Below are 25,920 nucleotides of genomic sequence, written 5' to 3'. Positions count from 1 at the left end.
GATTTGATTTCGGAAGGCCAGCAGCAATAAGCGGGTTATATAGTTTGAGATAATGGTGGGTAAGGGCTTTGAACCGGATGTTATCAGCTGCTTATATTAATTGATGCGTATTGCAAGACGGTAAGATGGATGAAGCTATACAGTTATTCGAGAAAATGAAACAAAATGGCACTGAGACCAACAACTGATGTTTACAATGCACTATTAGAGGGACTATATTGGGATGGCAGAAAACACTGCAAAGAGGATTTTTAATGAGATGCAACGTTCTGCAGAGAAGTTTCTTAATGAGAGGGCATTTGCTTCTCATTTTCCAGATGTAGTTACATACATCCTTATATTAAATGGTATTTTCCAGAATGGGAAAATGGAGGAGGCAGTAAAATTATTTGAATCCATGGAAAGTCCTGTTGATATTGACATGTACAACATTCTTATTCATGGTTTTTGTCAGGCTGGCAGGTTGGAAAATGCAAGAAAACTTTTTAATCACATTCCAAGAAAAAGATTAGTTCCTAATGTGGTAACATACAACACAATGATCAGAGGTCTATTTTCTAACAAGATGTTCTTGGAAGCTGCCAAATTAATCATCAAAACTGAAGAGGAAGGTTGTTTACCAAATTCTAAAACATATGATACCATCATCAATGGTTTTTTAGGAGGAAAAGAGACAGGAAAGGCATTGCAGTTTCTTCGCAAGATGTATGGAAGACACTTTGCATCAAGTGATTCTACCGTCATCAATGGTGGTTCCGGAGGAAAGAGACTGGCAACGCATTGCAGAATCTTCGCAATATGCTAAAAAATCTGGAAGAAACTAGAAAAATCTTTTCACCAAGCGATTCTATTATTTATTCTTTGGTAAAAACTTTCTCTGCAGATGAGCTAAAAAGTCTTTAATTCGTTTTCTTTTCTTTTTTGTTATTGGTGGGTAGCTAAATCTCTATAAGCTATGAACACATATTTGAATGAAAATATGGTTTCTTATATATGGTTTCCAATTTTCAAAATATTAAACAATGAATATCATTTTGAAACCATCATCAAGTTTTATTCATCCTTCGTGAGTTACACTCATCCCTTGTATAACTCCCAAGCTGTGACATTCTTCTACTCTTTTATCCTCTTGAACAATAATAATCTCTCACACTATTTTAACCATGCAATAATTTTCTTGTGTCCCACATTCATCTTTTCTTCTTCTGAACTTGAGAGTTCACGATAAGTTTGTATGCTCTAGCATTAGATACACTCAACTATTAAAATGGTCATGGACACTGCGGAAGCCCCAGGTGATAGGCATGAACAGAAATAAAACTGACATATATATAGATGCATGAGGAAATGTAAGGCAATAAAGAATGAATTATTATTGATATATTTGAAATGATGAATTTATGTATCCAATGAATAAAATACAATGAAAGTGTGCTGCTGGTCTTGATTGTACCAAGAACTAGCCAACCAAATATAAACTCAAACAAATCACATAACTGTTCAGACTTTTTTCTGTCGATTATTTATTGGACTCTGATCGAAAGGTATAATGGACTTTGAATATCTCTTATGATTTTCATGTATAAACCCAAGTTTACTTCACAACAGTATCGAAAAGGAGATTACATAATTAATACAAACATGCATATCCAAATTAATGATACAGTCAGCTGGTAAGTCATTAGTCATGTAAAGGTTTGTTCTTCTCGTTCTTCTAACTACATTGGGGATAACATACGATTCCGATTGGATTCTCTTTCGGAATTTTTGTTCCGGATAAAAGACCGTCGGTTTAGGTAAAGATTAGTGTACGTAACACAACCATCCACCATTTTGAATTTAAACTGGAAAAAGAAGTGGAATGGAACATAAAGTGGTGTAACATATCATAATTATCGCTCATAGAACAGAGTTAATAGACATTCTCCCGAAGTAAACGAGATAACAATTAACTGTATGGAAAAACTGAATGTTAAAAACAACTTATAAAGACGGAGCTAGGTTATCAAAAGTCAAACAAAAGGGAATTCATCATCTAGGGGGAACCCGAGATGAGCTTCTGTGCAGCAGCATTGTCTGGGAGTGCTGGAATGGCTCCTTTCCTAGTTGTACAGATTGCGCCACAAGCATTAGCCATTCTTAGAGCTTCTCTCAGTTTGCTTTCGTCTTCCAGAATTGAAGAATCTTTTGCAGCAGAGCAAAGTAATGAGCCAACAAAAGCATCACCAGCTCCTGTAGTATCCACGGTGTTTACCGAGAATCCTTCCACGGCTCCCCTGAAGTGCTTTGTGAAGTATCTGCACCCTTTCTCCCCGTCAGTTACTAACAGCAATTTCAAACCGTCGTACCAGAGTGACAAAACGTTCTTCTCATCTGCCGCATCTCCTTGGGTTAAGAATTCTACCTCGTCGTCGCTGACCTTGATAACATCAGCGCTAGACCATATGCTCTTGATACCCTCACGACAAGCTTCAGCAGAAGGCCAGAGTGGTTCCCTTACATTAGGATCATAAGAAAGTAAAGCACCAGCCTCCCTCGCAGCTTTCATGGCAGCCATGTGTGCGGATCGACATGGTTCGGTGATCAAGCTAATAGAACCATAGTGAAAGATTTTAGCTTGTTTGATCAAACCCATGTTAAGATCAGAATATTTCAGCATCATGTCAGCGCTCGGGTTTCTGTAGAACATGAACTCCCTTTCACCATCTTTCTTCAATGTTACAAAAGCAAGTGCTGTTCTCGCGTCCTTATCAAAGCAAACACCTTCACTGTTCACCCCATTCTCTTTTAACACATCAACCAGCATATGTCCAAATTCATCTGCTCCAAACTTGCCAATGAAAGCAGAAGAACCACCAAGCTTAGTAATAGCGCAAGCAACATTGGCAGGAGCTCCACCGGGAGCCTTGAGAAAACCAGCTGATTCAGCTAGTGATACACCGGATTCGTTTGGCACGAAATCAATTAACATCTCACCAAAACACACAATCTCTGACGATGATGACTTCGACATGTTTTTTTATCTTCAGAGAATTTGATCTGAGATTATTATAGAGCGATAAAAAGAATAGCTAGCTAGCGACGAAAGACAAGAAAATTCAAAGTGATTAAGAATGATATGATCGGAGGATGGGCTTAGGGGTTTATTTATAGGGATAAACATATCCGAGATAGATAAGAGTTAGAATTAGTCCATTCAACCTATTCCTATTAGGATTCTATAAGAAAAAAAATCCTATCGTGTATGGATTGACACTGATCTTTTTCGTTAGCTGATCACTTCGTTTTGAAACTTTGGAATAGCCGATGATCAAAAGCAACAGTTGGATCTAGCAGCATATTTCAAGCATCCACGAAAAACAATGGTTTGCTTTTGATTCCTGGTGATCCATGCCTCGAACAGAATTCTCTACCAAGAAAACCTTTTCTAATTTTGGTAAATTATTTTGTCCAGGACTTAAAACATAGTCCCGCATCCGAAATTAAAAAATTGAGGGTCTAGTATATTATCAATCGGTGACACTATTCTGTCAACCTACCGGCAGCGGAATGAGTTGGTTCCAGAAAGGCTAAGCCTGAGATAGGCCATGCCAACGCACTGCGCATCAATGCAGCACAGGCGGCCGAAGGTGGTAGCCCTCCTTGGTCTCTTGGCCGGCCTGAGATGCTGGCCTCCTTCATTGCAACGCAATGCGCACCAGCTCAACGCAGAGGTTAGCCGGATAGCCAAGTATACACCATACCTTGCTGGTTGGTTTTTGTTCCTCGTGCCTTTTTTCCCTTAATAAATTGCTGCTGCAACTACAACTACCCCTCTTCCACCAGCACTCCAATTAAATTTCTAATCTTTGATCATCATCCCAACATATATTCACTCAACTGCTTCCCAATTAAATAAGATTTAATTCCATTGCACTCATTAATTCTCTGCTGGATATCTTACTCTTAATCTTCCTCTTATCATTTTCTTTTTCGTGAATTCTTTGAATTCTTCTCATGAGACTTACATTTCTTCTTTGTTGTTATGAGTTTGAAATTGTAGAGAGATTTAGAAATTCTGGTGTAAGTTGATATGAGTTTGCAATTAGGTATTTATAGAGAGAGGAAATAATAGTCGTTGGATACGGGACTGATAGGCGTTGATCTTACTATCGAGTGACAGCTTGACTATCTCTGGCGAGTTAATGACCACCGAGCGATGTGTTGACCATCGACCGACCAAGACTCTATCGCTCGCTGGAAACTCCGTCGTGTATGTCTATATGCCAGGGAAAACATTTGGCACATGAGTTTGGCAGTTTGGCATACCCATAGTAGGTGCATATATGCCAAATATTATGGTTTGGCATGTGCATTGGAATAGGCCTTTTACACCTCTAGAGACTAAGTGGTAACAGCAAGAAGAAGAAATTTTCAATAAGAATCATTCGGACAGAAGAGTTCTTTTAATAAGGACTACCAACAACGCACACGCGATGCGAGTTTCCGTTCTGTTTCAACTACAAATTTTTCATTCGACAATTTTTTGAATTGTAAATATGCGTTTACATGCAGAAAGCTGTTGGTCAGTATTTATTCAAATTCTCTTACTGGGGTGACCATTATATTAAAGAAACTGGAAAATATTCAGCCACTCGGAAACAAAATGTATGAAACATGGATAACATAATCGATCCTTTCACATGCTAGAAGTGCAACTTACTGATAAGAAATGGTCCATCCATCCCTCCCTGTCATAGATACTAAGCATATTGGTAATTAGAGTGTAGAAGGTCGCTCTGTCAGAAGAACTCTCCTTTATAGAATCAATATAAATTATATAATCAGTTGGTTCAAAACTTAAAACTCCAAATCTTCACTTTCTCGCTCTGACTCTCTAGTTTCAAAACCTCTATTCTTTCATAAATAATTCACTCAGGGATTCACAGATCTAAAATTAGTGATCTTGGGATATGTAATCGGTTTGTGGGCTATTATCTGATCTAATCATATATCATTTCAATGGCTGGAACCGGAAGAACTGTAGGAATAGATCTAGGGACAAATATTATCCATGTGTTGCAGTTTGGGATAGGTTGCTTTTAATGATACTGACCGTATGATCGGCGCTGCTGCTAAGAATCATGCTGCTGTTAATCCTACGAACACCATTATTGGTAAGCTTTTCTTTTTCTTTTTTCAAGTTGTTTTTATTAAGAGGGATTGATTATAATAATTTCATGATCATATATAGTGGGTTTTCTTTGATTTAGCATCATGTCTACCTCTTGATTGCAATATGGACCTAACCAAGTTCGGTTATACGTTTCAATTATCACTGTATACGTCATTGTATAGGGATTGATTATATTAACAAGTACAAGCTGTTGTGTTACTGAATAGGTCACACGGTAGTGTGCATGTTTGCATGAAGTGTCGAACGGGGTGTCTTTTGTTTTTAAACTCCATTAGGTCACAGTTAGACCAGTAGTTGGTAGTCACCAATACTTTTAACATTTAGTATCTATTATAAATTACAACCTACTGAAATGAACGTAAAAATTCACGACCCAGAATCAATTCTCTTAAATTCAAAGAAAAACAAGAAAAGAGATATAGAAGACTAGTTTGATAGAGGATTAAAGACATGTCCCATGAAAAACACAGCACCACTTTTCTCCTCTCTGATTATGAACATGAATGGATGATCCGCTACGAAATCGACCATAGGAGGAGGGGGAGTTGGAGAACATATGGCAGAACCAATATCCCAAATGACAGCAGCCGAAGCAGCAGCTTCGGTTCCAACCTCATCAAGTTCAACAAAACACTTGCGATAAACGTTTGAAACGTGAAGCTTACTATGAATATTCTGAGTCAGATCTTCCTCATTACCATCAACTTGAAACATACTAACAGTATCAGCAGTATTCAACATCCCAGTCAGCTTGTTGAAATGAAGGTTTAAGGGCTAGGGAGGAGGCTGACCCAAATACCACCGACGAAAGAGAGTTTCGGACCTTGAGGTTCAGGTCCAATTCGTGTTTCGTCCAACATCTCAATGAGTTGTCCGCCCAACATCTCAATGAGTAGAATTTATTGTGTCGAGGAGTTTAGGTCCGGAGGTATGTGTTTCGCCCAACAACATGTGGACGAGTTGAGAATGACTAGAATATATTATGTCGATGCTTTCACAGTTGAGGAACCCTAATATCTCTTTTAGGGTTTCACCACTTGCTCCACGAGATAATAACCCAAGAGCAGTGTGAATACAGGATTGCCATTCTTCTTCGATTCGCTTAACCACAAGTCTTTGACGAGTTTCATGCAAGGATTTCTGTTCTTGGATTCATTGACACTGATCTTTTTCGGTAGCTGATCACTTTGTTTTGCATCTTTTGAGTAGCGGCAACTCGATGATGTAAAGCAACAGTTGGCTCTAGCAGCATATTTGACGAAGCATCGACTAAAGCAAGAAAAACAAGGGTTTGCTTTTGATTCCTGCCTAGTGATCCATGCCTCAAACAGAATTCTCTACTAAGAAAACCTTTTCTAATTTTGGTAAATTATTACTTGTCTTATTAAAACATAGTCCCACATCTGAAATTAAAAATTTGAGGATCTCCTATATTATCAATCGGTCATACCATTCTTTCAACTAACCGGCAGCGGAATGAGTTGGTTCCAGAAAGGCTAAGCCTGAGCTAGGGCCATGCCAACAATGCAATGCGCATCAATGTTGCACAGGCGGCCGAAGGTGGTAGCCCTCCCTGGTCTCTTGGCCGGCCGGGGCCAGAGAAGGTGGCCTCCTTCTGTGCAAGCAATGCGCACAATGCAACGGAGAGGTTAGCCGGATCGCCAAGTATACACCATACCTTGCTGGTTGGTTTTTGTTCCTCGTGCCTTTTTTTTTTCCTTTACAAATTGCTGCTGCAACTACAACTACTCCGATTAAAGATCTTCCTCCAGCACTCCGATTAAATTTCTAATCTTTGATCATCATCCCAACATATATTCACTCAATTGCTTCCCAATTAAATAAGGTTTAACTCCATTGCACTCATTCATTCTCTGCTGGATATCTTACTCTTCTTTTTATCACTTTCTTTTTCGTGAATTCTTCTCATGAGACTTACATTTCTGCTTTGTTGTTTCTGTAACTTTCTTCTCTTGAACCTCTTCTATCATCTCTTGTGCTTCCTCCTCCCCACAAGCCATGATATATAAAATCAATTAAATTAGTTTCATGCTAAAATCAACGAATTTGTCATACTTTGGATCTTTCACTATTTTGTCTTCAGGGATAAGGTATGGTGTACCATAATCATCCAAGGACGCCATTTTTACTCAGGTTAGTAGACTCTACAAAGGAAGATAGATAACTCACCTAAAATGTACGAGACTGAAGTGCTTATGATAGGGTATTCTTTGGCCCTTTATCTTGGGCCAAGATTTGTAGGCGGTTTAAGATGAACGACGGGCGCCACTGCTTTTTTTTCGGGAACCATTGTTTTTTTTTTTTTTTTTTTTTTTTTTTTTTTTTTTTTTTTTTTTTTTTTTTTTGGGGATAAGGGATATAAACTGTTGTTAATAAACTTTTGATGCATACAAAATGATTTGCCTCGCTAGGGTGTGTTTTTAAGGGATATCCAAGAATTGATAAATTACTTAATTACCTTTGATTAATTTGTTTATTTAGTTATTTAATTTGTCTCTATTTTTTATTTCGTTGGAAAAAGAATCTTATTAGAAGAAGCTAGTTGGAATCCAATAATTTAAGCTAAGCTCCAACAACATATTAATACATTAGATGAACATGTTTTCGTGTGCCTAACAACGAGCCTCATGAGGAACCACCAAGAAAGCCGAAGCCGATTGGGGATGGATATTTAACCTTTTACTGTTTTTTACTCTTTGCGATCACAGTATTTATAGTATCTACAATCGTGAACTAGAATTGTTGAACCCCGTTCCTGATGCAAGCTTAGGGGTGAGTTTGAAAGATAACACATTAAGTTTATGCGTTTCTGAACTCAAAGAGGCACTATTCATTTGTAAGCCTAGTTAAAATTGGATTTTTTTTTGCGGTTAATGGTTTAGCATTATACATGTGTGTTTCTGAGTTCGAAGAGACATATTCGTTTGTAAGCACCGGCATCAAGCCGTCTGCCATTACTCCGAGTTAAACTTTTTACGAGGAGTTTCTATACCTAAAAAAAAACAGGTAAATGAAATCATGCTTAGAAGCTTAACCTTAATTAGTATTCGTGTTCAGGGTGTTCCATCTCGGACTACCCACTCCACAATATATGCGCTACACTATATGCACCACTAGTTCATTAACAAAACGGTAAATACCTACGACCAAACTACTAAAAAGCAGGATCACAAAAAAATGAACTTTTTTTAAAGATTGCTAAGAAAATAACTTAAGCATATCAACCGTATAAAACAAACCCTACATTAGTCGATTTCCTAGATTTTTATTTCAACACCAGCTTCAACATGCTGGTGCATCTGAAGGATGGGACTGCATACAATTACTAACTGATGCTTCTGCATGTTAATATTTTCTACGTCACTTAGGTCCTTGCAATCCAGCCATTGAATGACACTGTTGATTACATCCTCACTCTTCTTCTTTAGGTCTAATGCTAGCCCCCCTCCTATATTATAGATCATGTGCTTCGTGTTATATGTGTAACTCCCAAAGCAGTTCCTCGAATTCAGCTTCTTCGTATTTTACAAATCTTCTGACTTGTATTTCTATGCCTCTCGAAACAACCTCTCAATCTCAGCCTTCGACAACCTCTTGGTCAAATTTATCTTACTTTGAATAATCTTCTCGTTTTGAGCGGTTAATGTCTTTGTTAATTCATCAAGCTGATTCCTTAACATAAGAAGAGAGTGCTCTTAGTTATCACAAATTTTCTGGAGAACAAGATATGGATGCAAAAACTTGCTTCTTTCTTTAAGAAAGACCGCTTTTCCATGAATAGACCTTGATTCTCATCTGACAAAGTTTGATGTCTTAAATCAGCACTAGATAACAATTTAGATAGACGGGAAACATGGGAACCCAATGTCTCACACTATTGAGTTAAATGGACATTCTCATTTGTTAAATTTTCAATATGGTCAAGCGAATACGAATGCTCGTTATGTAACTGGTTTATTTGGTTCAGCAACTTCTCATTGTCAGTGCGAGCATCTTCAACGGCAAATTGAAGATCATATCTCTCCATAACGTGTTTCTGATTTAAATCTTAATGTGCGAACGAGGAAATTCAAAAAAAAAATGGAACAAAAAAGATAAATTACTTCTAAAGGGGCTGTAGGAGTGAAGAGAATTGCACCTCTATGTTCTTGATTCTTTATGCGAACACTTTCGCATTCTAGAGTTACAATTTGGAGTTCCCCTTTTAGATTATTAACTTCTTTCTCTAAAGCGAGTTGCAACGCAAAATTGTTAGATTGAAAATATCCCTCAGCCAAGATCATCAGGCGGTGAGATTCCTGAAAGAGAAACAAGATAAGTGTGAATAAAAAAAAATATATGTGCAAGAACATTCACCGAGAGATCAAGAGCGATATGGACGCTTGGGTCGATAAGAGAGAAGATCTCGCTTCTTGTTTCTTTGTTTGGTGGAAAACCGCACAATAACCTACTCAGAGCATCACAGATGCGAAGTTTAAAGGGGTTGGTAATGGACGACTGAGCAGCATTGATAATATTAGATAAAGCTTGAGAAGCGGGATCTACTCCCTCAAAGACTCCCTATCAACAGAGATGGACTCCAACGAAATGGAGGTGAATTTAGAAGAAAAGGAACATAAGTAGAGGAAGCGATACTCATAAATGCAGGGGAAGTAATATTCTCTATAGGAATAACATTTTCCACAGGTGCGATGTTCTCTACAGAAGTGGGAATGTTCACAAACAATGGAATATTCACAAAGGTAGAGACAGACTGATTCACTGATGGTGCGGTCACAGTTGAAGGAGCAAAAATTTCCTTCACCGCATGATCAGCTGACACATCATCCTTAGCAGCAAAAACTTCGTTTGGAAAAGCAGTTATATCCACAGAAACAGAGGCAATCAAGCCTTGTGTAGGAGTATCAATATTAACGCGAGAAGGGACCTCGACTTCCTTACGGTCAAATTCAGGAATGATGAGACCCTTATTGAGCGTTGGGGCTTTGCGAACTCTTTTAATCTTCAACTTTTTACCGCCAACCATCTCGACTCGGAATCCTGCGAATAAAAATGCAGATAAGAAACAGAGGCAACAATATTGTTTCATAAAGGAAACAATATTTCTTACTCATTTTTTATGCGATGATTTCCTCTTGAGAGATTCTTTGTCTTTCAGACTTGAAGAACAATTAGGGTTGGGAATTGTAAATTTGGTATGGCCTGAGGAAGAACTTTTGCTGAAACAGAACCAGTATGGGAATTAATATAACAACAGATTAGCACGATGATTTAACAGAAAGAGATCGAGATGAGATCAGTTTCAGCAGAATCAGAAAGAGAGATAAGATGAGTAAAATCAAATCAAACCTTTGATGAGAATCCATAGAAACAGCAGCAAAAGCAAATTGAGATCTCAAAAGATTAAGATGAAGAAATTTAAGAAGATGAAGATTTGCAGAGGACTCAAAAAACCCAGAAGAGAGAAGAAATAAAGAAGAAAAGACTCTCTCTCAAAAGCCTGGTTAATAAATAGACGAAAAAGATGACCGGTTAAATTCGAACGTGCCGGTAAAAAGGGGAGAAAATTAGCACGTGTAGACGGTTACACTGAAATCACGGAGATATGTCGGTAGACAGGAATAAGAAAAGGTGAATGGGTGCGGCAGAATAAATAGAACTTTCTCATATCGCTCTCTCTTTCAAAGAAACGACATGAGAAGAGGCAAAATGTAGATACAGAATACCGTACACCAATCAAGTACGCGAGACAATGATAAAGAGCGAGCGAAGGAAATCGCGTAAAGATTATCCAGAATGACGCATAAGATGACGTCAGCATAATCACGAGTAAAGTATGAATATCGTGCGATGTTATAGAGCACGCGCGAGAAGAACCAGTGTAAGTGTGCGATAATGACGCACGCCAGATCCGCAAATAAGGGTTTTATTAGCTGTCATCCACTATGTAAACCCCTATATAAGGGGACCGAGCGACCTTGTATTGAGGAGGATCTTTTGGGAGAGCTTACATAAGGAATTCAGGAGAGAGAAAACTTATTTGTTCTCCAAGTTAAGACTTTCTCATTATTTTGAATCCAAATTGAAGATCTAATGAATGTCTTATGAATTTTTTTGATAATTACTTGAGTTGTTCTATAGATTTCATTAAGGATGTGGTTGTAGGATTTCCTACAACTAAAAAAACAAGAAAATATTTTGATAAAATATTGGATCAAGGAAATTTTACCTTACCGGAGTGCATACACTACAATGACGAACGATTTGATTTCGGAAGGCCAGCAGCAATAAGCGGTTATATAGTTGAGATAATGGGGGTAAGGGCTTTGAACCGGATGTTATCAGCTGCTTTATATTAATTGATGCGTATTGCAAGAACGGTAAGATGGATGAAGCTATACAGTTATTCGAGAAAATGAAACAAAATGGCACTGAGACCAACAACTGATGTTTACAATGCACTATTAGAGGGACTATATTGGGATGGCAGAATAAACACTGCAAAGAGGATTTTTAATGAGATGCAACGTTCTGCAGAGAAGTTTCTTAATGAGAGGGCATTTGCTTCTCATTTTCCAGATGTAGTTACATACATCCTTATATTAAATGGTATTTTCCAGAATGGGAAAATGGAGGAGGCAGTAAAATTATTTGAATCCATGGAAAGTCCTGTTGATATTGACATGTACAACATTCTTATTCATGGTTTTTGTCAGGCTGGCAGGTTGGAAAATGCAAGAAAACTTTTTAATCACATTCCAAGAAAAAGATTAGTTCCTAATGTGGTAACATACAACACAATGATCAGAGGTCTATTTTCTAACAAGATGTTCTTGGAAGCTGCCAAATTAATCATCAAAACTGAAGAGGAAGGTTGTTTACCAAATTCTAAAACATATGATACCATCATCAATGGTTTTTTAGGAGGAAAAGAGACAGGAAAGGCATTGCAGTTTCTTCGCAAGATGTATGGAAGACACTTTGCATCAAGTGATTCTACCGTCATCAATGGTGGTTCCGGAGGAAAAGAGACTGGCAACGCATTGCAGAATCTTCGCAATATGCTAAAAAATCTGGAAGAAACTAGAAAAATCTTTTCACCAAGCGATTCTATTATTTATTCTTTGGTAAAAACTTTCTCTGCAGATGAGCTAAAAAGTCTTTAATTCGTTTTCTTTTCTTTTTTTGTTATTGTGGAGGTAGCTAAATCTCTATAAGCTATGAACACATATTTGAATGAAAATATGGTTTCTTATATATGGTTTCCAATTTTCAAAATATTAAACAATGAATATCATTTTGAAACCATCATCAAGTTTTATTCATCCTTCGTGAGTTACACTCATCCCTTGTATAACTCCCAAGCTGTGACATTCTTCTACTCTTTTATCCTCTTGAACAATAATAATCTCTCACACTATTTTAACCATGCAATAATTTTCTTGTGTCCCACATTCATCTTTTCTTCTTCTGAACTTGAGAGTTCACGATAAGTTTGTATGCTCTAGCATTAGATACACTCAACTATTAAAATGGTCATGGACACTGCGGAAGCCCCAGGTGATAGGCATGAACAGAAAAAACTGACAATATATAGATGCATGAGGAAATGTAAGGCAATAAAGAACTAGCCAACCAAATATAAACTCAAACAAATCACATAACTGTTCAGACTTTTTTCTGTCGATTATTTATTGGACTCTGATCGAAAGGTATAATGGACTTTGAATATCTCTTATGATTTTCATGTATAAACCCAAGTTTACTTCACAACAGTATCGAAAAGGAGATTACATAATTAATACAAACATGCATATCCAAATTAATGATACAGTCAGCTGGTAAGTCATTAGTCATGTAAAGGTTTGTTCTTCTCGTTCTTCTAACTACATTGGGGATAACATACGATTCCGATTGGATTCTCTTTCGGAATTTTTGTTCCGGATAAAAGACCGTCGGTTTAGGTAAAGATTAGTGTACGTAACACAACCATCCACCATTTTGAATTTAAACTGGAAAAAGAAGTGGAATGGAACATAAAGTGGTGTAACATATCATAATTATCGCTCATAGAACAGAGTTAATAGACATTCTCCCGAAGTAAACGAGATAACAATTAACTGTATGGAAAAACTGAATGTTAAAAACAACTTATAAAGACGGAGCTAGGTTATCAAAAGTCAAACAAAAGGGAATTCATCATCTAGGGGGAACCCGAGATGAGCTTCTGTGCAGCAGCATTGTCTGGGAGTGCTGGAATGGCTCCTTTCCTAGTTGTACAGATTGCGCCACAAGCATTAGCCATTCTTAGAGCTTCTCTCAGTTTGCTTTCGTCTTCCAGAATTGAAGAATCTTTTGCAGCAGAGCAAAGTAATGAGCCAACAAAAGCATCACCAGCTCCTGTAGTATCCACGGTGTTTACCGAGAATCCTTCCACGGCTCCCCTGAAGTGCTTTGTGAAGTATCTGCACCCTTTCTCACCGTCAGTTACTAACAGCAATTTCAAACCGTCGTACCAGAGTGACAAAACGTTCTTTCTCTCTCATCTGCGCATTCCTTGGTTAAATTCTACCTCGTCGTCGCTGACCTTGATAACATCAGCGCTAGACCATATGCTCTTGATACCCTCACGACAAGCTTCAGCAGAAGGCCAGAGTGGTTCCCTTACATTAGGATCATAAGAAAGTAAAGCACCAGCCTCCCTCGCAGCTTTCATGGCAGCCATGTGTGCGGATCGACATGGTTCGGTGATCAAGCTAATAGAACCATAGTGAAAGATTTTAGCTTGTTTGATCAAACCCATGTTAAGATCAGAATATTTCAGCATCATGTCAGCGCTCGGGTTTCTGTAGAACATGAACTCCCTTTCACCATCTTTCTTCAATGTTACAAAAGCAAGTGCTGTTCTCGCGTCCTTATCAAAGCAAACACCTTCACTGTTCACCCCATTCTCTTTTAACACATCAACCAGCATATGTCCAAATTCATCTGCTCCAAACTTGCCAATGAAAGCAGAAGAACCACCAAGCTTAGTAATAGCGCAAGCAACATTGGCAGGAGCTCCACCGGGAGCCTTGAGAAAACCAGCTGATTCAGCTAGTGATACACCGGATTCGTTTGGCACGAAATCAATTAACATCTCACCAAAACACACAATCTCTGACGATGATGACTTCGACATGTTTTTTTATCTTCAGAGAATTTGATCTGAGATTATTATAGAGCGATAAAAAGAATAGCTAGCTAGCGACGAAAGACAAGAAAATTCAAAGTGATTAAGAATGATATGATCGGAGGATGGGCTTAGGGGTTTATTTATAGGGATAAACATATCCGAGATAGATAAGAGTTAGAATTAGTCCATTCAACCTATTCCTATTAGGATTCTATAAGAAAAAAAATCCTATCGTGTATGGATTGACACTGATCTTTTTCGTTAGCTGATCACTTCGTTTTGAAACTTTGGAATAGCCGATGATCAAAAGCAACAGTTGGATCTAGCAGCATATTTCAAGCATCCACGAAAAACAATGGTTTGCTTTTGATTCCTGGTGATCCATGCCTCGAACAGAATTCTCTACCAAGAAAACCTTTTCTAATTTTGGTAAATTATTTTGTCCAGGACTTAAAACATAGTCCCGCATCCGAAATTAAAAAATTGAGGGTCTAGTATATTATCAATCGGTGACACTATTCTGTCAACCTACCGGCAGCGGAATGAGTTGGTTCCAGAAAGGCTAAGCCTGAGATAGGCCATGCCAACGCACTGCGCATCAATGCAGCACAGGCGGCCGAAGGTGGTAGCCCTCCTTGGTCTCTTGGCCGGCCTGAGATGGTGGCCTCCTTCATTGCAGCGCAATGCGCACCAGCCCAACGCAGAGGTTAGCCGGATAGCCAAGTATACACCATACCTTGCTGGTTGGTTTTTGTTCCTCGTGCCTTTTTTCCCTTAATAAATTGCTGCTGCAACTACAACTACCCCTCTTCCACCAGCACTCCAATTAAATTTCTAATCTTTGATCATCATCCCAACATATATTCACTCAACTGCTTCCCAATTAAATAAGATTTAATTCCATTGCACTCATTAATTCTCTGCTGGATATCTTACTCTTAATCTTCCTCTTATCATTTTCTTTTTCGTGAATTCTTTGAATTCTTCTCATGAGACTTACATTTCTTCTTTGTTGTTATGAGTTTGAAATTCTAGAGAGATTTAGAAATTCTGGTGTAAGTTGATATGAGTTTGCAATTAGGTATTATAGAGAGAGGAAATAATAGTCGTTGGATACGGGACTGATAAGCATTGATCTTACTATCGAGTGACAGCTTGACTATCTCTGGCGAGTTAATGACCACCGAGCGATGTGTTGACCATCGACCGACCGAGACTCTATCGCTAGCTGGAAACTCCGTCGTGTATGTCTATATGCCAGGGAAAACATTTGGCACATGAATTTGGCAGTTTGGCATACCCATAGTAGGTGCATATATGCCAAATATTATGGTTTGGCATGTGCATTGGAATAGGCCTTTTACACCTCTAGAGACTAAGTGGTAACAGCAAGAAGAAGAAATTTTCAATAAGAATCATTCGGACAGAAGAGTTCTTTTAATAAGGACTACCAACAACGCACACGCGATGCGAGTTTCCGTTCTGTTTCAACTACAAATTTTTCATTCGACAATTTTTTGAATTGTAAATATGCGTTTACATGCAGAAAGCTGTTGGTCAGTATTTATTCAAATTCTCTTACTGGGGTGACCATTATATTAAAGAAACTGGAAAATATTCAGCCACTCGGAAACAAAATGTATGAAACATGGATAACATAATCGATCCTTTCACATGCTAGAAGTGCAACTTACTGATAAGAAATGGTCCATCCATCCCTCCCTGTCATCAGATACTAAGCATATTGGTAATTAGAGTGAGTAGAAGGTCGCTCTGTCAGCAAGAACTCTCCTTTATAGAATCAATATAAATTATATAATCAGTTGGTTCAAAACTTAAAACTCCAAATCTTCACTTTCTCGCTCTGACTCTCTAGTTTCAAAACCTCTATTCTTTCATAAATAATTCACTCAGGGATTCACAGATCTAAAATTAGTGATCTTGGGAGTATGTAATCGGTTTGTGGGCTATTATCTGATCTAATCATATATCATTTCAATGGCTGGAACCGGAAGAACTGTAGGAATAGATCTAGGGACAATATTATCCATGTGTTGCAGTTTGGGATAGGTTGCTTTTAATGATACTGACCGTATGATCGGCGCTGCTGCTAAGAATCATGCTGCTGTTAATCCTACGAACACCATTATTGGTAAGCTTTTCTTTTTCTTTTTTCAAGTTGTTTTTATTAAAGAGGGATTGATTATAATAATTTCATGATCATATATAGTGGGTTTTCTTTGATTTAGCATCATGTCTACCTCTTGATTGCAATATGGACCTAACCAAGTTCGGTTATACGTTTCAATTATCACTGTATACGTCATTGTATAGGGATTGATTATATTAACAAGTACAAGCTGTTGTGTTACTGAATAGGTCACACGGTAGTGTGCATGTTTGCATGAAGTGTCGAACGGGGTGTTTTGTTTTTAAACTCCATTAGGTCACAGTTAGACCAGTAGTTGGTAGTCACCAATACTTTTAACATTTAGTATCTATTATAAATTACAACCTACTGAAATGAACGTAAAAATTCACGACCCAGAATCAATTCTCTTAAATTCAAAGAAAAACAAGAAAAGAGATATAGAAGACTAGTTTGATAGAGGATTAAAGACATGTCCCATGAAAAACACAGCACCACTTTTCTCCTCTCTGATTATGAACATGAATGGATGATCCGCTACGAAATCGACCATAGGAGGAGGGGGAGTTGGAGAACATATGGCAGAACCAATATCCCAAATGACAGCAGCCGAAGCAGCAGCTTCGGTTCCAACCTCATCAAGTTCAACAAAACACTTGCGATAAACGTTTGAAACGTGAAGCTTACTATGAATATTCTGAGTCAGATCTTCCTCATTACCATCAACTTGAAACATACTAACAGTATCAGCAGTATTCAACATCCCAGTCAGCTTGTTGAAATGAAGGTTTAAGGGCTAGGGAGGAGGCTGACCCAAATACCACCGACGAAAGAGAGTTTCGGACCTTGAGGTTCAGGTCCAATTCGTGTTTCGTCCAACATCTCAATGAGTTGTCCGCCCAACATCTCAATGAGTAGAATTTATTGTGTCGAGGAGTTTAGGTCCGGAGGTATGTGTTTCGCCCAACAACATGTGGACGAGTTGAGAATGACTAGAATATATTATGTCGATGCTTTCACAGTTGAGGAACCCTAATATCTCTTTTAGGGTTTCACCACTTGCTCCACGAGATAATAACCCAAGAGCAGTGTGAATACAGGATTGCCATTCTTCTTCGATTCGCTTAACCACAAGTCTTTGACGAGTTTCATGCAAGGATTTCTGTTCTTGGATTCATTGACACACATCTTTTTCGGTAGCTGATCACTTTGTTTTGCATCTTTTGAGTAGCGGCAACTCGATGATGTAAAGCAACAGTTGGCTCTAGCAGCATATTTGACGAAGCATCGACTAAAGCAAGAAAAACAAGGGTTTGCTTTTGATTCCTGCCTAGTGATCCATGCCTCAAACAGAATTCTCTACTAAGAAAACCTTTTCTAATTTTGGTAAATTATTACTTGTCTTATTAAAACATAGTCCCACATCTGAAATTAAAAATTTGAGGATCTCCTATATTATCAATCGGTCATACCATTCTTTAAACTAACCGGCAGCGGAATGAGTTGGTTCCAGAAAGTCTAAGCCTGAGCTAGGGCCATGCCAACAATGCAATGCGCATCAATGTTGCACAGGCGGCCGAAGGTGGTAGCCCTCCCTGGTCTCTTGGCCGGCCGGGGCCAGAGAAGGTGGCCTCCTTCTGTGCAATCAATGCGCACAATGCAACGGAGAGGTTAGCCGGATAGCCAAGTATACACCATACCTTGCTGGTTGGTTTTTGTTCCTCGTGCCTTTTTTTTTCCTTTACAAATTGCTGCTGCAACTACAACTACTCCGATTAAAGATCTTCCTCCAGCACTCCGATTAAATTTCTAATCTTTGATCATCATCCCAACATATATTCACTCAATTGCTTCCCAATTAAATAAGGTTTAATTCCATTGCACTCATTCATTCTCTGCTGGATATCTTACTCTTCTTTTTATCACTTTCTTTTTCGTGAATTCTTCTCATGAGACTTACATTTCTGCTTTGTTGTTTCTGTAACTTTCTTCTCTTGAACCTCTTCTATCATGTCTTGTGCTTCCTCCTCCCCACAAGCCATGATATATAAAATCAATTAAATTATTTTCATGCTAAAATCAACGAATTTGTCATATTTTGGATCTTTCACTATTTTGTCTTCAGGGATAAGGTATGGTGTACCAAATCATCCAAGGACGCCATTTTTACTCAGGTTAGTAGACTCTACAAAGGAAGATAGATAACTCACCTAAAATGTACGAGACTGAAGTGCTTATGATAGGGTATTCTTTGGCCCTTTATCTTGGGCCAAGATTTGTAGCCGGTTTAAGATGAACGACGGGCGCCACTGCTTTTTTTTTCGGGAACCATTGTTTTTTTTTTTATTTTTGGGATAAGGGATATAAACTGTTGTTAGTAAATTTTTGATGCATACAAAATGATTTGCCTCGCTAGGGTGTATTTTTAAGGGATATCCAAGAATTGATAAATTACTTAATTATCTTTGATTAATTTGTTTATTTTAGTTATTTAACTTGTCTCTATTTTTTATTTCGTTGGAAAAAGAATCTTATTAGAAGAAGCTAGTTGGAATCCCAATAATTTAAGTTAAGCTCCAACAACATATTAATACATTAGATGAACATGTTTTCGTGTGCCTAACAACGAGCCTCATGAAGAACCACCAAGAAAGCCGAAGCCGATTGGGGGATGGATATTTAACCTTTTACTGTTTTTTACTCTTTGCGATCACAGTATTTATAGTATCTACAATCGTGAACTAGAATTGTTGAACCCCGTTCCTGATGCAAGCTTAGGGGTGAGTTTGAAAGATAACACATTAAGTTTATGCGTTTCTGATTTCAAAGAGGCACTATTCATTTGTAAGCCTATTTAAAATTGGATTTTTTTTTTTGCGGTTAATGGTTTAGCATTATACATGTGTGTTTCTGAGTTCGAAGAGACATATTCGTTTGTCAGCACCGGCATCAAGTCGTCTATCATTACTCCGAGTTAAACTTTTTACGAGGAGTTTCTATACCTAAAAAAAACCAGGTAAATGAAATCATGCTTAGAAGCTTAACCTTAATTAGTATTCGTGTTCAGGGTGTTCCATCTCGGACTACCCACTCCACGATATATGCGCTACACTATATGCACCACTAGTTCATTAACAAAACGGTAAATACCTACGACCAAACTACTAAAAAGCAGGATCAAAAAAAAAATGAATTTTTTTTAAAGATTGCTAAGAAAATAACTTAAGCATATCAACCGTATAAAACAAACCCTACATTAGTCGATTTCCTAGATTTTTATTTCAACACCAGCTTCAACATGCTGGTGCATCTAAAGGATGGGACTGCATACAATTACTAACTGATGCTTCTGCTTGTTAATATTTTCTACGTCACTTAGGTCCTTGCAATCCAGTCATTGAATGACACTGTTGATTACATCCTCACTCTTCTTCTTTAGGTCTAATGCTAGCCCCCCTCCTATATTATAGATCATGTGCTTCGTGTTATATGTGTAACTCCCAAAGCAGTTCCTCGAATTCAGCTTCTTCGTATTTTACAAATCTTCTGACTTGTATTTATATGCCTCTCGAAACAACCTCTCAATCTCAGCCTTCGACAACCTCTTGGTCAAATTTATCTTACTTTGAATAATCTTCTCGTTTTGAGCGGTTAATGTCTTTGTTAATTCATCTAGCTGATTCCATAACATAAGAAGAGATTGCTCTTAGTTATCACAAATTTTCTGGAGAACAAGATATTGATGCAAAAACTTGCTTCTTTCTTTAAGAAAGACCGCTTTTCCATGAATAGACCTTGATTCTCATCTGACAAAGTTTGATGTCTTAAATCAGCACTAGATAACAATTTAGATAGACGGGAAACCTGGGAACCCAATGTCTCACACTATTGAGTTAAATGGACATTCTCATTTGTTAAATTTTCAATATGGTCAAGCAAATACGAATTCTCGTTATGTAACTGGTTTATTTGGTTCAGCAACTTCTCATTGTCAGTGCGAGCATCTTCAACGGCAAATTGAAGATCATATCTCTCCATAACGTGTTTCTGATTTAAATCTTAATGCGCGAACGAGGAAATTCAAAAAAAAAATGGAACAAAAAAGATAAATTACTTCTAAAGGGGCTGTAGGAGTGAAGAGAATTGCACCTCTATGTTCTTGATTCTATATGCGAACACTTTCGCATTCTAGAGTTACAATTTGGAGTTCCCCTTTTAGATTATTAACTTCTTTCTCTAAAGCGAGTTGCAACGCAAAATTGTTAGATTGAAAATATCCCTCAGCCAAGATCATCAGGCGGTGAGATTCCTGAAAGAGAAACAAGATAAGTGTGAATAAAAAAAAATATATGTGCAAGAACATTCACCGAGAGATCAAGAGCGATATGGACGCTTGGGTCGATAAGAGAGAAGATCTCGCTTCTTGTTTCTTTGTTTGGTGGAAAACCGCACAATAACCTACTCAGAGCATCACAGATGCGAAGTTTAAAGGGGTTGGTAATGGACGACTGAGCAGCATTGATAATATTAGATAAAGCTTGAGAAGCGGGATCTACTCCCTCAAAGACTCCCTATCAACAGAGATGGACTCCAACGAAATGGAGGTGAATTTAGAAGAAAAAGGAACATAAGTAGAGGAAGCGATACTCATAAATGCAGGGGAAGTAATATTCTCTATAGGAATAACATTTTCCACAGGTGCGATGTTCTCTACAGAAGTGGGAATGTTCACAAACAATGGAATATTCACAAAGGTAGAGACAGACTGATTCACTGATGGTGCGGTCACAGTTGAAGGAGCAAAAATTTCCTTCACCGCATGATCAGCTGACACATCATCCTTAGCAGCAAAAACTTCGTTTGGAAAAGCAGTTATATCCACAGAAACAGAGGCAATCAAGCCTTGTGTAGGAGTATCAATATTAACGCGAGAAGGGACTTCGACTTCCTTACGGTCAAATTCAGGAATGATGAGACCCTTATTGAGCGTTGGGGCTTTGCGAACTCTTTTAATCTTCAACTTTTTACCGCCAACCATCTCGACTCGGAATCCTGCGAATAAAAATGCAGATAAGAAACAGAGGCAACAATATTGTTTCATAAGGAAACAATATTTCTTACTCATTTTTATGCGATGATTTCCTCTTGAGAGATTCTTGTCTTTCAGACTTGAAAGAACAATTAGGGTTGGGAATTGTAATTTGTTAGGATCTGGGAGAACTGAGGAAGACTTTTGCTGAAACAGAACCAGTATGGGAATTAATATAACAACAGATTAGCACGATGATTTAACAGAAAGAGATCGAGATTGAGATCAGTTTCAGCAGATCAGAAAGAGAGATAAGATGAGTAAATCAAATCAAACCTTTGATGAGAATCCATAGAAACAGCAGCAAAAGCAAATTGAGATCTCAAAAGATTAAGATGAAGAAATTTAAGAAGATGAAGATTTGCAGAGGACTCAAAAAACCCAGAAGAGAGAAGAAATAAAGAAGAAAAGACTCTCTCTCCAAAAGCCTGGTTAATAAATAGACGAAAAAGATGACCGGTTAAATTCGAACGTGCGGTAAAAAGGGGAGAAAATTAGCACGTGTAGCGGTTACACTGAAATCACGGAGATATGTCGGTAGACAGGAATAAGAAAAGGTGAATGGGTGCGGCAGAAATAAATAGAACTTTCTCATATCGCTCTCTCTTTCAAAGAAACGACATGAGAAGAGGCAAAATGTAGATACAGAATACCGTACACCAATCAAGTACGCGAGACAATGATAAAGAGCGAGCGAAGGAATCGCGTAAAGATTATCCAGAATGACGCATAAGAGATGTCAGCATAATCACGAGTAAAGTATGAATATCGTGCGATGTTATAGAGCACGCGCGAGAAGAACCAGTGTAAGTGTGCGATAATGACGCACGCCAGATCCACAAATAAGGTTTTATAGCTGTCATCCACTATGTAAACCCCTATATAAGGGGACCCGAGCGACCTTGTATTGAGGAGGATCTTTTGGGAGAGCTTACATAAGGAATTCAGGAGAGAGAAAACTTATTTGTTCTCCAAGTTAAGACTTTCTCATTATTTTGAATCCAAATTGAAGATCTAATGAATGTTCTTATGAATTTTTTTGATAATTACTTGAGTTGTTCTATAGATTTCATTAAGGATGTGGTTGTAGGATTTCCTACACTACAAAAAAACAAGAAAATATTTTGATAAAATATTGGATCAAGGAAATTTTACCTTACCGGAGTGCATACACTACAATGACGAACGATTTGATTTCGGAAGGCCAGCAGCAATAAGCGGTTATATAGTTTGAGATAATGGTGGGTAAGGGCTTTGAACCGGATGTTATCAGCTGCTTTATATTAATTGATGCGTATTGCAAGACGGTAAGATGGATGAAGCTATACAGTTATTCGAGAAAATGAAACAAAATGGCACTGAGACCAACAACTGATGTTTACAATGCACTATTAGAGGGACTATATTGGGATGGCAGAATAAACACTGCAAAGAGGATTTTTAATGAGATGCAACGTTCTGCAGAGAAGTTTCTTAATGAGAGGGCATTTGCTTCTCATTTTCCAGATGTAGTTACAATCCTTTATATTAAATGGTATTTTCCAGAATGGGAAAATGGAGGAGGCAGTAAAATTATTTGAATCCATGGAAAGTCCTGTTGATATTGACATGTACAACATTCTTATTCATGGTTTTGTCAGGCTGGCAGGTTGGAAAATGCAAGAAAACTTTTTAATCACATTCCAAGAAAAAGATTAGTTCCTAATGTGGTAACATACAACACAATGATCAGAGGTCTATTTTCTAACAAGATGTTCTTGGAAGCTGCCAAATTAATCATCAAAACTGAAGAGGAAGGTTGTTTACCAAATTCTAAAACATATGATACCATCATCAATGGTTTTTTAGGAGGAAAAGAGACAGGAAAGGCATTGCAGTTTCTTCGCAAGATGTATGGAAGACACTTTGCATCAAGTGATTCTACCGTCATCAATGGTGGTTCCGGAGGAAAAGAGACTGGCAACGCATTGCAGAATCTTCGCAATATGCTAAAAAATCTGGAAGAAACTAGAAAAATCTTTTCACCAAGCGATTCTATTATTTATTCTTTGGTAAAAACTTTCTCTGCAGATGAGCTAAAAAGTCTCTTTATTCGTTTTCTTTTCTTTTTTTGTTATTGTGGAGGTAGCTAAATCTCTATAAGCTATGAACACATATTGAATGAAAAATATGGTTTCTTATATATGGTTTCCAATTTTCAAAATATTAAACAATGAATATCATTTTGAAACCATCATCAAGTTTTTATTCATCCTTCGTGAGTTACATCATCCCTTGTATAACTCCCAAGCTGTGACATTCTTCTACTCTTTTATCCTCTTGAACAATAATAATCTCTCACACTATTTTAACCATGCAATATTTTCTTGTGTCCCACATTCATCTTTTCTTCTTCTGAACTTGAGAGTTCACGATAAGTTTGTATGCTCTAGCATTAGATACACTCAACTTAAAATGGTCATGGACACTGCGGAAGCCCCAGGTGATAGGCATGAACAGAAATAAAACTGACATATATATAGATGCATGAGGAAATGTAAGGCAATAAAGAACTAGCCAACCAAATATAAACTCAAACAAATCACATAACTGTTCAGACTTTTTTCTGTCGATTATTTATTGGACTCTGATCGAAAGGTATAATGGACTTTGAATATCTCTTATGATTTTCATGTATAAACCCAAGTTTACTTCACAACAGTATCGAAAAGGAGATTACATAATTAATACAAACATGCATATCCAAATTAATGATACAGTCAGCTGGTAAGTCATTAGTCATGTAAAGGTTTGTTTCTTCTCGTTCTTCTAACTACATTGGGGATAACATACGATTCCGATTGGATTCTTTCGGAATTTTTGTTCCGGATAAAGACCGTCGGTTTAGGTAAAGATTAGTGTACGTAACACAACCATCCACCATTTGAATTTAAACTGGAAAAAGAAGTGGAATGGAACATAAAGTGGTGTAACTATCATAATTATCGCTCATAGAACAGAGTTAATAGACATTCTCCGAAGTAAACGAGATAACAATTAACTGTATGGAAAAACTGAATGTTAAAAACAACTTATAAAGACGGAGCTAGGTTATCAAAAGTCAAACAAAAGGGAATTCATCATATAGGGGGAACCCGAGATGAGCTTCTGTGCAGCAGCATTGTCTGGGAGTGCTGGAATGGCTCCTTTCCTAGTTGTACAGATTGCGCCACAAGCATTAGCCATTCTTAGAGCTTCTCTCAGTTTGCTTTCGTCTTCCAGAATTGAAGAATCTTTTGCAGCAGAGCAAAGTAATGAGCCAACAAAAGCATCACCAGCTCCTGTAGTATCCACGGTGTTTACCGAGAATCCTTCCACGGCTCCCCTGAAGTGCTTTGTGAAGTATCTGCACCCTTTCTCACCGTCAGTTACTAACAGCAATTTCAAACCGTCGTACCAGAGTGACAAAACGTTCTTCTCATCTGCCGCATCTCCTTGGGTTAAGAATTCTACCTCGTCGTCGGACCTTGATAACATCAGCGCTAGACCATATGCTCTTGATACCCTCACGACAAGCTTCAGCAGAAGGCCAGAGTGGTTCCCTTACATTAGGATCATAAGAAAGTAAAGCACCAGCCTCCCTCGCAGCTTTCATGGCAGCCATGTGTGCGGATCGACATGGTTCGGTGATCAAGCTAATAGAACCATAGTGAAAGATTTTAGCTTGTTTGATCAAACCCATGTTAAGATCAGAATATTTCAGCATCATGTCAGCGCTCGGGTTTCTGTAGAACATGAACTCCCTTTCACCATCTTTCTTCAATGTTACAAAAGCAAGTGCTGTTCTCGCGTCCTTATCAAAGCAAACACCTTCACTGTTCACCCCATTCTTTTAACACATCAACCAGCATATGTCCAAATTCATCTGCTCCAAACTTGCCAATGAAAGCAGAAGAACCACCAAGCTTAGTAATAGCGCAAGCAACATTGGCAGGAGCTCCACCGGGAGCCTTGAGAAAAACCAGCTGATTCAGCTAGTGATACACCGGATTCGTTTGGCACGAAATCAATTAACATCTCACCAAAACACACAATCTCTGACGATGATGACTTCGACATGTTTTTTTATCTTCAGAGAATTTGATCTGAGATTATTATAGAGCGATAAAAAGAATAGCTAGCTAGCGACGAAAGACAAGAAAATTCAAAGTGATTAAGAATGATATGATCGGAGGATGGGCTTAGGGGTTTATTTATAGGGATAAACATATCCGAGATAGATAAGAGTTGAATTAGTCCATTCAACCTATTCCTATTAGGATTCTATAAGA

General features: G+C 37.9%; 5 protein-coding genes and 2 pseudogenes across 5 annotated transcripts; 2 read left to right on the top strand and 5 right to left on the bottom strand.

Moving 5' to 3' along the window:
- The first annotated feature begins 223 nt into the window (after positions 1 to 223).
- LOC113329760 (pentatricopeptide repeat-containing protein At1g62590-like) lies at positions 224 to 805 on the top strand. Its single transcript, XM_026576596.1, has one exon. It carries the CDS (start codon positions 224 to 226, stop codon positions 803 to 805), a length of 582 nt encoding a protein of 193 aa, XP_026432381.1.
- Positions 806 to 2,035: 1,230 nt separating this feature from the next.
- LOC113329452 (fructokinase-2-like) lies at positions 2,036 to 3,013 on the bottom strand. The gene has a single exon (XM_026576324.1). The coding sequence runs from the start codon at positions 3,011 to 3,013 to the stop codon at positions 2,036 to 2,038; it is 978 nt and encodes a 325-aa protein (XP_026432109.1).
- A 2,589-nt stretch (positions 3,014 to 5,602) lies between these two features.
- LOC113329759 (serpin-Z2B-like) lies at positions 5,603 to 5,917 on the bottom strand. The gene has a single exon (XM_026576595.1). It carries the CDS (start codon positions 5,915 to 5,917, stop codon positions 5,603 to 5,605), a length of 315 nt encoding a protein of 104 aa, XP_026432380.1.
- Positions 5,918 to 11,622: 5,705 nt separating this feature from the next.
- Positions 11,623 to 12,363, top strand: LOC113329758 (pentatricopeptide repeat-containing protein At1g12620-like). Its single transcript, XM_026576594.1, has one exon. It carries the CDS (start codon positions 11,623 to 11,625, stop codon positions 12,361 to 12,363), a length of 741 nt encoding a protein of 246 aa, XP_026432379.1.
- A 1,037-nt stretch (positions 12,364 to 13,400) lies between these two features.
- LOC113329455 lies at positions 13,401 to 14,378 on the bottom strand (annotated as a pseudogene).
- Positions 14,379 to 16,969: 2,591 nt separating this feature from the next.
- LOC113329757 (serpin-Z2B-like) lies at positions 16,970 to 17,284 on the bottom strand. Its single transcript, XM_026576593.1, has one exon. It carries the CDS (start codon positions 17,282 to 17,284, stop codon positions 16,970 to 16,972), a length of 315 nt encoding a protein of 104 aa, XP_026432378.1.
- A 7,419-nt stretch (positions 17,285 to 24,703) lies between these two features.
- Positions 24,704 to 25,708, bottom strand: LOC113329756 (annotated as a pseudogene).
- Positions 25,709 to 25,920: the final 212 nt, after the last annotated feature.

The sequence above is a fragment of the Papaver somniferum genome, unplaced genomic scaffold (assembly GCF_003573695.1).
Source record: "Papaver somniferum cultivar HN1 unplaced genomic scaffold, ASM357369v1 unplaced-scaffold_117, whole genome shotgun sequence".
NCBI classification, from domain to species: Eukaryota; Viridiplantae; Streptophyta; class Magnoliopsida; order Ranunculales; family Papaveraceae; genus Papaver; species Papaver somniferum.
Note: the sequence above shows the minus strand (reverse complement) of the source record. Positions and strands in the feature narration are given on the sequence as shown.